This window comes from Schistocerca nitens, chromosome 5 (assembly GCF_023898315.1).
Source record: "Schistocerca nitens isolate TAMUIC-IGC-003100 chromosome 5, iqSchNite1.1, whole genome shotgun sequence".
Classification (NCBI taxonomy): domain Eukaryota; kingdom Metazoa; phylum Arthropoda; class Insecta; order Orthoptera; family Acrididae; genus Schistocerca; species Schistocerca nitens.
In genome coordinates, this window is record NC_064618.1 from 655,092,101 (window position 1) to 655,104,913 (window position 12,813).

The window sequence follows — 12,813 nt, forward strand, 5'->3', positions numbered from 1 at the left end:
AAACTTACTTTCTCACTTGATTGTTTAGAATCCAAACTTAACTTATTCAGTCTATCTGTGTTTTCTTTATGTTTCAAACTTACTTGTTCACTTAATTGTTTAAGTTGCGAGTTTATTTGCGTTGCAAACCCTGCTAGCCACTCTGTTAAGTTTAATTGTTCACCATCCCCTGGTTCAATTTTTACATTTCCTACGATATCATCACTCTCAGGTAGAGACATTTTCACTAATAATTATTTTAAATGACAACAACAAAATACCTTGCTTTATGCTATGATGTCGTGATCGGTGTTCTTGTTGGCTTTCTTCACTTCTATTCAGTTTTATCGAAGCTGAAGTCTTGATTGATGAAATCCATTGACATAATCCAGACGTTAATCTTCCGAGCGGTGTGATGATAGTTCTTCGTAGTCACACAAACACACTTTATTTATTTATTTTTGACATATTTTCACTGTTGCCACAATGCACAAATAAAATTTTTTGGAGTGCTAAGCACTTACGAAATTTATCGCTGCACTATTATCATCGATGCACTTAAAGATCCCGGACGAGCCCCCACTTTTGTAAATGGACCGCCACAAGTCGTCGTAGATATCTTTTGCTAATTGCTGATAAACGCACTATTTCACTCCCATTTACGGAGCTTGTTAGCACTTGATGTTAGGTTGGCGCCATTACAAAATATTGTATTGTAGTAATCGCTGCTGCTTGCTGGATCGCTGCGGTGTCTCGTTGCTGATGCTGGCTCTAAATTTGGTTGTCTAGGGTAAACACATGAGGTTCCGTGTTTTTCATGTGCTTTTGATGATAAAGAACGAGCGAAACCAACACGTATGTAAACATCAAACATTTATTACTTTGGTGGCCATATTGATTCCACTGTCCACCAAAGACCATAACACAACACAAAGTAGTACTTCCTTTACATGTTCTTTGACTTGTTTTGCCAAACAATAACACAGAAACACACTTCACCAAAGTGACATTCCGACTGCCCTACTGCCTCCGACTGCTCTCTCGACCCTTCTCGTTGCTTGTATTTATAACATTGTCAAAGAACTACTAAAAAGAGATATAGCTTATGAGTCACATGTACATCTGTTATCATAATTTGTGCAGAAAAGTTATTAATTTGCATCGAGTGACATAATTTAACATGTTATTAAAATGACAGACAGATTTGTTGACTTGACAGAATAATTCTTTGTTACAAAAAGGCTGTTTTTTAGAAGTTTGTCAATTGACTTCTCTAATTTGCATAAATAAGTAAGTAACATGAATTATGAAGAATTACATTGGTTTTCGTCTAAAATAGGATTGATTACGTGAATACTGAGTGAAAACGCTCCTAGTGAACAAATAGGTTTCACTGGGTGATTTTTATTTAAGGAGATCCAAAATACCTAAGTTGGCCACTATTTTTCGTACTTCATATTCATTATTTAAGATAAACTTAGTGTTTTTACATGATGACATTTGCTGTATCAGTGATCAAGTGATATTAACTTTTGTGTGGGTCAGTTATTCAGTATAATTTAATGGGTTGACTGTTTATGGAGACATGTTGTGCAATCATTGTTAACATACACAATAACTTTTCTATAATCATAAATACTCGTTAAACTGGTTGAATTTGGAAGGGATCGCATACTTCATTAAAGTAAAGCCTTTAATATGTTCCGTTACATGGTCTCTATTGTCATGCTATTGTAATGAAAATTATGAAAAGGAAAGTTGCTACTCACCATATAGCGGAGATACCGAGTCGCAGATGGGCTAAACAAGAAGACCCTCTCAATTAAAGGTTTGGGCCATTGACTTTTCTCAACAACAGATGACACACACACACACACACACACACACACACACACACACACACACAAACGCAGCTCACACACATGACTGCAGTCTCACGCAATTGTAAGGTTTCAGTTGCCTGAGACTGCAATATGAGCACTAGCTGTGTTTGCATGAGTGTGTGTGCATTTGTGTGTGTATGTGTGTCTGTTGTCTATTGTTGATGTAGGCCAATGGCTGAAAGCTTTAATTGTGAGAATCTTTTTGTTGTGCCTGTCTATGACTCAGCATCTCCACTACATGGTGAGCAGCAATTTTCCTTTTCATAATATTGTACATTCCATCCTGGATTTTCCATTGTTTGATTATTGGAATGAAAATTAATAACTAATGGTAGAATACAGAAGTAATTGTTACATTGGAAACAGAGAGCTAAATGAATATATTTGTCATGTGTATCAGATATTTTTGCTTTTCCCATTTATGTTTTGTGACTTTTGTTGACCATGAGAGAAGAATATAAGATGTCAGATTTTGTTATTTAATGAAAATCTTCTAAGAAAGTTATTTGTCCTGATCTGAATGAAGCTGCTGCACACTATGCGTCAGTCTCCATCTTTTGCAGGAAGTCCTGTGTTTTGCAGTGATGGTACAGTATCATGTTTGTATAGCAAGAGAATTGCTTTCAAGTATTTCTACCCTGGCCACAAGGAGAGCTGGGTTGTATGAGCAATTTGTTTCTCCATGCACATGTTTAGCTTAGATTTAAATTCATTTTCTGTTTTGATTACACTCTGATACCGTGATATGATGTTTTTCAGCATCCTTTCTGTGATTCTGTAAGGAGGCTATGCTTCAATTCAATTATTCTTGAGTTATGAGTGGAGAGTAGCCTAATGTGTTGGAATTAATAAAATCTGTTATCCATTCCGGAGTTTTTTCCTCCTATATATAGAACACATCTGACAACAGTCGGGCAGCATTTCCCCTATAAGCGCTGACAAATGGTGATCCAAAGGTGCCCGGAAGGAAAAGTAATGTGACAGAGACACAGTGAACCATGCAATGGTTGAAGAGTGCACTGTTTCAGGATTAACACTAAGCCTTTGCCACCATTCTGGCCACACAATCCTGTTCTTTGGTTTGCACAAGCAGAGGCATATTTCTGCTGCATGGGAAAAATGGCCAATGTGACTAAGTTTGCCCTTGTCTTAAATCCGTTGGACCGCAGATTTGCAGTCGAGGTACAAGATATCATTACTGCACCACCTAAGAAAGGCGCATACACTAAGCTCAAGACAGAATTGATACAACATGCGGCTGCCTCCCAGGAAGATCACATGATCACATTAGGCAAGTGCTAACACAGGAAGAGATCAGCAATGGCAAGCCATTGCAGTAACTGTGTCATCTGCACAGTAAAGTTGACATGTGCATAGTATCGGATACCTTGCTATGAACATTATGGGATATCCACTTGCCACTGCAGATCAAGGCAATTGTTGCCTCGGAGATGGACATGCAGCTCAATTGAGCAACACACAGGTATGTTGGTAACATTGCTAGTTTGGTAATCAGGTGAAGAAGTGTTCACCATCTTGTTTGTTCCCAAATGTCACTGACAGTCAGTAGCAGGCACAACCTATTGCCGAACATCCTTCAAGTGCCTGTTTTTAATTGATTGAGGGTCCGGTATAGAATTCCTGGTAGACGCTGGCTCTGACCTGAGTATATTGCCTTGTACGTCTCTGCATCATTGTCAGGTGCCAATTGCTTTTTGCCTAACAGCTACTAACAACTCTTCAATTGCATTCTATGCCAGTCAGCTGTTGGACCTTAATATTGGACTGTACCACCCATACGTGTGGGATTTCACCATTGCGGACATCACAGAGGTAGAGCACACCTGGTGCACTACCAGCTACTACCAAATGTGGCGAATGCCCACTTGGTGGACAACGTCACCAGCCTTGTTGTCACCAGCTTCCACTCCTGCACAGCAGTCCAAAGTGCCAGCTGACGGAGGCCTCAAGTGGTGAGTACGCTGCATTACTGAGGGACTACCTCACTTTGATCAGACCACCCGGTGCCCCAAGGTGAATACCCCGTGATACAGTGCACCATATTAAATCAATGGATGTACTCTCCATGGTGTCTATGTCTAGATGTTTGCTAAATCTTTGGCTCCAGACTATTAAGCAACTGCGAAGGCCGAATTTGATTCGATGTTATGGGAAGGATTAATGCGACCATCCAAAAGTCTTTGGTCATCGGCATTGTACTTAGTGCCAAAGAAAGGTGACACCTGGCACCAATGCAGTGATTATTATGGCTTAACTTTCAAACAGTCTCTGGCAAATACTCTATACCACTATTACAGGAACTTTAATTACACACTACATGGTGCCACCATTTTCACCATCTTGGACTGAGCAAAATCTTACACCCTGATACCTGCAGGTGCAGGGGACATACCAAAACCACCATAATCTCACCTTTTGGTTTATATGATAGAGCATGATTATGACCTTTGGCTTATGCAATGCAGCTCAAATGTAGCAGAGATTTATAGATTCTGTTCTCCAAAGATTACCATTTTGCTTTGCTTACCTTGATGATGCCCTGGTGTTCTCCACCAATCTGGACAACATCAGCTCCTGCTTGAGTTCTTCAGATAACTAGAACAATACGGAGCTGTAATGAACATAGCCAAATGTGTTTCTGGCCGTCAGAAATGGCGCTTCTTGGTCATAAAATCTCTGCTGTGGGCTTTCCTCCTTTGACCAAGAAGGTAGAAGCAATACTACAACCACCCAGGCCACCTACAGCCAAGGAATTACAACATTTCTTGTGTGTGCTTAATTTCTACAGATGACACCTTCCCCATGCAGCAGAGATACAGGAAACTTTGACAGCTCCTAATGTTAAAACAGGAAGTCTCTTGTACACTGGGCAGAAGATATGTGCTCCGCATTCAAGGATACAAAGAAGGGCAATGCCAATGGCAGTGCTTTAAGCATCCCCAAAACTTGATGCACTAACTACTGTTGTGGATATGAGCCAGATACCCATTGGTGCGGCACTCTAACAATGCCTGGCAGCCACTGGCATATTACTCCCACACATGAAATATATGACTGTGAGCTTCTGGCTGTACCAGGCAGTCAGATATCTTCATCTGCAAGTTGAAGTATGAGTCTTTACTTTCACAACTTCTCTGTCTTCTACATTGACCTCTAAATGTTTACCAATCACAGGTAATGTATGTGTGGTGGAGGGGGGGGGGGCTGGTGGTAGTTAAAAAGTAGAGCCAAATGTTGTAAATAGGGTGGATAAATTTGAGCTTCAAATCCCTCAGCTTTCCCATTGCCAAAGGACACCTTGTACGCAGATGAATTCTTCAGACACTAGGCTACTTTTTTTTCCTTCATCACCCTTTTCTAGAACAATTGTGTTGTATGTGCCAGTTACTGCTTAGACCTTAGCAATATAATTGTTGAGAAGAACTCTTTTTGTATTACAGATAAGACTTCTTGTCATCTTTCTTACAGGTGAAATCAACTTGACTTTATGCTGCAAAATTAATAGCTGCCACTGACTGCACATGGGTTTGTTTCTTATATGAGGTTTTACCCACAGTAAAAAACAGTGCACAAGATTGACTGCATTCTTTTTAAAATAATCCAAACATTAAGTCTTCATGATTTTCTTTTAGCAGCTTCTATTGGTTATTGGTTCTTCATTGATAAAAGTGAGGTTGATAATTATCTTTGTGAGCCCATTGCTTTTATTTCTATATGAGTAGTGGCTATATCTTTCACAGTGGCCATAGGAGTGTGTGTGTTTCCTGTTATAAGTCTCTATGAACAGCACATTGGTCTGCTGTAGCTGAGAAATTGCATTTTCCATATTTTACATGTACACTGTGTATCACTGTAGTGTATGGCAGAGGGTGCTTTTCATTCATATTAAGATTTCTTCCTGCTCTGTTCATGGATGGAGTGTAGGAAGTATGAGTGCTTGTTCGCCTGTGTGGTTATTTTTAATCTGCTCAATCACTTTATGGGATAGATATATAGAGGTCTAAAGAATGTCCATAGTGTATCTCCTGAAATATGGTTCCTGAATTTTTGTAAGCCAGTTCTTGTGGTATGTATATCTTTCTTTCAGTGTTTCCCACCTGAGATTTCACACCATTTCTGTTGCACTCTTTCACCAGTCAAACAAGTCTGCGAAATTTCTACTACTCTTCTTTGTATACACTCTATGTTTCTGCAGTGACACAGGTCCCACCATCTTGAGCAGCCTGCAAGCATGGGCTATGTATATGTTTTGTATGCAGTCATTTGTAGAGAAACGATACCCAGCATCCTACCAATGAATTGTAGCCTACCATTTGTTTCACCTATTACTGAGACTACCGTATTTACTCGAATCTAAGCCGCACTTTTTTTCCGGTTTTTGTAATCCAAAAAACCGCCTGCGGCTTAGAATCGAGTGCAAAGCAAGTGGAATTTCTGAAAAATGTTGGTAGGTGCCGCCACAACTAACTTCTGCCGTAGAATATATTTAGCGACACACAAGCATGCTTTGTGGGCACAAAGATAAATACTGGCGCCAAAACCTCTGCATCAGTAAATAAATTAAAAAAAAAAAAGGCAGAAGACGAGCTTTTTTCTTCTCCGCCCCGAGTTTCGACCACTGCTTTTTTATACATTATCCAATGAAGTAAATACAAATTCCGTATTGTTCATCTTCGAATGTAGCAGAATTTCAATGTACTATGAAAATCCGACTGGCAAGACTGTTAGGGATGTTTGTCAATATGGCCAACTCTACGTTCCGAGTTTTTTCCTACCTGTGAGAAGAGATGGTTGCTAATAGGAACCTGATGAAATGTGAGTCACATGCAGTATTCTCTTCACCATAAGAATAATATGAATATAAACATTTTGCCATGTATTCTTTCGTGTTTGTTGCTATCTCATTTAAATCCTGTCTGCCTAATAAACTACGAAACTAGAGTGAGACAGCATCAAACGTGGAATACAGTCAGAAATGAAGCATGGCAACTGACTAGATTTTAAATGTAAGACGACTAATTTCTGTGCAGAATTTGATGTACTAAAGAAGCGGCCGCAAAGATTTTCAAATGGAGAAAAATTTTCGCTAAACTCTCGTTCAGAATATGTTCTATCATACGCAGTCTATTATTTGGTTCTTGTTGATCATTATCAAAGAAATCAGCAGTGTAAGTAACAACAAATAGCAGTCTCTTGCCATTGTTTTGCTAATGTGATGATTCCTCTTTTTTTTTAAGTGGCGGTAGCGCGCACAAAAGCAAGTCATGCTGCGAGCGGCGACAGGCTGTAAACATGCACTATCAAAATGCGACAAACAATGCATGACACAGTACAGTAATGCATTTTCAGCTTAGAGTGACGTAAACACCTATAACAAAGAAAACGGCACTTATCAGATCAAAGCAAAAGAAGCAATCGATTCAAACCAGACGAATTACATGAAAAAGGAAGGGTACCCGTATAAATACGGACAGAGCGTCTGATGCATAGCAATGGCTACCTGGTAAAGCTTAACTGCTAAGCTTACGACTCTAACCAAACTACTGTAGCTGTATCGTCTTTCATTTGACCTAAATTGTGTCTCATATTACAATGGACCAACTTTGTTTCGATTTGGAGGTGCGGCCTAAAACTTTTCTCTCCCCTTGAATTTCGAGTCTCAAATTTCAGGTGCGGCTTAGATTCGGGAAATTTTTTTTTCCTTTATTTCGATTCTCATTTTTCAGGTGCGGCTTAGATTCGAGTGTGACTTAGATTCAAGTAAATATGATATATGGTTGTTCCACTTCACATCTCTATACATTGTTACTCACAAATATTTGCATGGCATAACTGACTAGTTGCAACTAATTAATCCTGTAGTCAAAGGATATCACACTTGTTTCATGAAGTGAAAAATTTAACGTTTCCCTATGTTAAGAGCTACTTGTCAGTCTTCGCACAAGGCTGATATTGTGTCCACATCTAAAAAGGTACTACCACAATATGTATTGGATTGCATTTGCTCATATATAAGTTCATCGTTTGTGAAAATCCTGAGATTGCAACTACAACTATCCATCAAAGCATTATGTTTAACTTGAACATCAATGGTATTACTACATTCCTCCAAGTCAAACCAAACCTTCTTTGGTGTCAGTAGATTACCCTCAGTCCAGGATAATGTGCTGCATCATGAAATTTTCATGCGTCTGAGAAGGCATCAGGACAATGATCCCTATTGTAATTTTGCTCTGTAAGTTGGAGATGAGTGGGGTAGCAAATTAGGGATGGAGAGGAGGAAAGTAAACACAAAAGAGAAGCCAGGTTAGAGTCAACTCCATTACATTCATATACACACATAAAAAAAGTTTTGTATCACCCCGGTTCCCAGAACTCCTGAAGATAGATGTTGACTGTGGATATTTTATCACAGACATAGTCTCTTTTGACTATTCAGAGATGTCAGTATACCCGCCCAAAAATGTAAACAACCATGCATGAGCAGCGCCTATTAGGCGGAGGGGGTCCGACAGCCAATCAGTTCCAGTCATTCCACCAGGAAGGAGGTACACGGCTCATGTTGTCTGTAGTTCAACCATACCTGGACGGTCAGTACCGCAGTTTGATTGCATCCTCTTTCTTACTTTGTGCCAGTAAGGGCTCTCAACAAGTGGTGTCCAGGCATCTCGGAGTGAACCAAAGTGATATTGTTTGGATATGGAGGAGATACAGAGAGACAGGAACTGATGATGACATGCCTCGCTCAGGCTGCCCGAGGACTACTACTGCAGTGAATGACCACTACATATGGATTATGGCTTGGAGTAACTCTGACAGCAATGCCACCATGTTGAATAATGCGTTTCATACCGCCACAGGATGTCATGTTATGGCTCAAACGGTGTGCAATAGAATGCATGATGAGCAACTTCACTCCCGATGTCCATGGCAAGGTCAATCTTTGCTACCACAACAACATGCAGCACAGTACAGATGGGCCCAACAAAATGCTGAATGGATCACTCAGGATTGGCATCATGTTCTCTTCACCGACATTCGTTGGAGATGCGTTTGGAGGCAACCCGGTTGGGCTGAATGCCTTAAACACACTGTCCTGCGAGTGCAGCAAGGTGGAGGTTCCATGCTGTTTTGGGGTGGCATTATGTGGGACCAATGTACACCACTGGTGGTCATGGAAGGTGCCATAATAGCTGTATGATACGAGAAAGCCACCTCCAACCAACAGTGCAAGCATATCAGCAGCATATTGGCGAGGCATTCGTTTTCATGGACGACAATTCGCATCCCCATTGTGCACATCTTGTGAATGACTTCCTTCAGAATAACGAGACATCACTTGACTGGAGTTGCCAGCATGTTCTCCAGACATGAACCCTATCGAACATGCCCAGGATATATTGAATAGGGCTGCTTATGGACGATGTGACCCACCAACCACTCTGAGTAATCTACGCTGAATCGCTGTAGAGGAGTGTGACAATCTGCCTTGATGAACTTGTGGATAGTGTGACATGATGAATACAGGCATGCATCAATGCAAGAGGATGTGCTACTGAGTATTAGAGGTACCAGTGTGTACAGCAGTCTGGATCAACACCTCTGAAGGTCTCGCTATATGGTGGTACAACATGCAATGAGTGGTTTTCATGAGCAATAAAAAGGGCAGAAATGATGTTTATGTTGATCTCTATTCCAATTTTCTGTACAGGTTCTGGAACTCATGGAACCGAGGTGACGCAAAACATTTTTTGATGTGTGTATATGAACCCACAGTACAGTGATGGTAACAAGATGTATAGCAAGGCAAGGTTTGATATGGCATTTGGATGCACGGACTACAGAGAACATTACAGATGGCAGAATACAAGGCATGAGAGGCAAGGCTCAGCTAGTTATATTCTTTACTATATGAAACTTAAATGTCGCACAAACTGTTCACATGAGATTAAAAAGATACAGTTTGCAACACAGGTGTCAGTGAACACAGGTATTATGAAGGGAAATGCAGGTACATGAAATATGAACTGTTTTTGTTTCATGTTTCTATGATATAAAACTTACCACTTCTTCTGTTTGAATGCACTCAGAACTGGCATCATCTTCTCCCCTGTTGGAGTTGGTGGTACAAACTTCTAGCCGGAGGTAATAAACAGTACCTGCAACAGTCTAAAACAAATGTGCCTTTTTATATATCAGAACCACAACCATGTCCAAATCTGAAGGCAGGTTCATAAATGAAGTATAATACTTACAAGAAAAAGCACATTTAGTACTGTCACCAATGTACAATCAGAGCAGAACTGACCTCTTGGATGGAGAATGCAGCTATTTATACAAACACTGACTATTGCTGAATGCCAGTATTTATACAAACATCAAGTATTCCTGAATGTACAGAAATTCTTGGCATATACTCTCCCTGCACAACAGGCGTGTTCCGTGGGAACAGTGTTTTCCCGCCAAATCAGTCTGCTTTGCAGGCCAGTTTACATTTAGTGGTAAGAAACAATGGTCCAGGCACCTACAAGTAGGCTGCCTATCATGACTGGTATGTTGTGTTGGAGTAGTACTGGCCTACGCTATCCACCTGCTTTGCAAGGCGGCCTGTACGTCAGGGGCAAATAAATAATTTTTGAAGCCCCTCTTGTGTAGCCTGCCCAGTATGACAGATGTGTTGTCCCGCCAAATCAGTCTGCTTTGCAGGGCAGTCTACATTTAGTGGTAGTGGTCCAGGCCCCTACAAGTAGGCTGCCTATCAAGACTGGTATGTTGTGTTGGAGTAGTACTGGCCTGCATTATCCACCTGATTTGCCTGTATGTCAGAGGCAAATAAATGATTTTAAAGCCCCTGATATGTAGCCTTCCCTGTATGACATGGATGTCATGATGTCATGGGAGCAGTATCAGCCCTTCATCATTTAAGAGTACTCCTTGCACTACACATGGAGATGACTTGGCTGGGCACAGTCTTAAATGGATAGAGGAAGGGATGGATAGAATGAAAGGATGAAGAGGAGATGCATGAGGCAGGTGTAAGATGTAGAGTGGTAGTGTGTAGGTGAAAAAGGAAGAGGGGGAGCCAGAGATGGGAAGAGAATTAGGGAGGATGATTGGTTAGAGGAAGGGGAAAGCAAGACATTGTCACAGAGCGGGAATGGAGGAAATAGACAGAGAGAAGTAAAGGAGGAGATTAAGAGACAAAGAGAATGGGGAGGATGTGATAGACACATATAGTTGGGCGAATGGGGTGGACACAGAGAGGGGAACGAGGTGATGTGTTCAATATACATGTCAAACTCTTATGCAGGTGAAGCCAAGGGGAAGAGGCTAATAATAAATAATTGCTGGTGGTCAGGTTTGCACTGGTGATCCACAATGTGCCAGCCAGGGATGCTAACCATTACACTATGGTGCATGCCCCACATGTCATGGCATTACTCCCTCACCTGGAGAAACAGCAACCCCCTCTTTCAGAAGTTCCCATTGGCACTGACAACAGTGTCCTTGATATAGTCCTTGTCAATGGTCCTCTTTCTGTCAGGTGTTTGCATTCTCATCATGTTGTTACATCCCCTTCATTATGATGCACATTGAATGTAGCCCCTCCTACCAAAGCTTCACAACTGTAGAGGGGGTCTTCATTTCCTTGAACCTCCCATTGTCAATATGCACCTCTGGACTGTAGTAGGGCTTCATAGGCAGGACAAGGATGATGTCCCTGTACTTAAGTTGTCTTGATGAAGGGTCATAATTCTCGACTTCAAATGTGACATCTGAATAGTGACAAAGGATATGATACCACCAAAAGCAGTGCTTTAGTAACTTTTTTCATAGTCCTGTTGTCCACACAAGCATAAAAATTCATACCAAGCCTCCTGGGATCTATCTCACCCACTGGTGCTTAGCGTTTCTGTACTTTTGTCTTTCTCCTGGACATCCAGTGTCCACATGCAAGCCAGCTGCCTTGCTTCTCCAGCACTGGTGATTATGTTTGAGGGTTGCCCACAAAGTAATGCAGTGCACATTTTTTCTTCAGTAATTCTTTATTGAACATAATGAGAATTACACACACAAAAGAATGGTGTTTTATCTACACACACGAATTTTCCAGGTAATCTCTATCCCATTTTATGGCCTTCCTCCAGCGCGAAACATGGGTGTGTATGCCCTTTCGGTACCAGTCCTTGTCCTGGTGGTGGAGCCAGTGCTTCACTGTGTAAACCACCTCCTCAACATCCACAAAATGCAGAGTTGTAATGGGTCTGTCCTCATGAATGACAACATCAGCTCACTGCAACATGTGAGGTGTGACAGCTGTGGATGGTCTCCCCGACCACTGTAAATCATTGAGCTCCACTGAATTGCCTGGTGACCTCACCCTCTGTGCCCAGTGACTAACTGTGCTTCTGTCGACAGCAGATGCTCCATAGACTTTGCACAAACTTTTGTGAATATTCCCCAGTTTCTTTCTCTGTAGTGAGAAATTCGATGATGGCATGTTGCTTGTAATGTACATCACCTACAGACATAATTCTGAAACTATCCTGCAGCTACACTATCTCTCGGGTGTGACGGAAACTGGGCGGATGCACTCAGGAGACTTCAAATAATACGTATGTAATGTTTCATATTCACAGCATTGTTTTCAGATGAGAAAAAAATGCAGTGCATTACTTTCTGGGCAACCCTCATATATCATGTAGTGATCATGAGTATCATCTGTCTGAAACTGGAACAAGGTACTTATTGTGACTTGACCTCATGTCAGTGAAGCAGAATGAACAGAGTGAAGGTTCAAATGGTTCAAATGGCTCTGAGCACCATGGGACTTAACATCTGAGGTCATCAGTCCCCTAGAACTTAGAACTACTTAAACCTAACTAACCTAAAGACATCATACACAGCCATGCCCGAGACAGGATTCGAA

General features: G+C 41.1%; 1 protein-coding gene across 1 annotated transcript in view; it reads right to left on the reverse strand.

Moving 5' to 3' along the window:
• Positions 1–12,813, reverse strand: part of LOC126260640 (uncharacterized) — a 564,809-nt gene that overhangs the window by 503,665 nt on the left and 48,331 nt on the right. Inside the window, exon 4 of the mRNA XM_049957978.1 lies at positions 9,948–10,052. Within this exon, the coding sequence (XP_049813935.1) occupies positions 9,948–10,052 (105 nt within the window). The remainder of the gene's footprint in view (positions 1–9,947; positions 10,053–12,813) is intronic.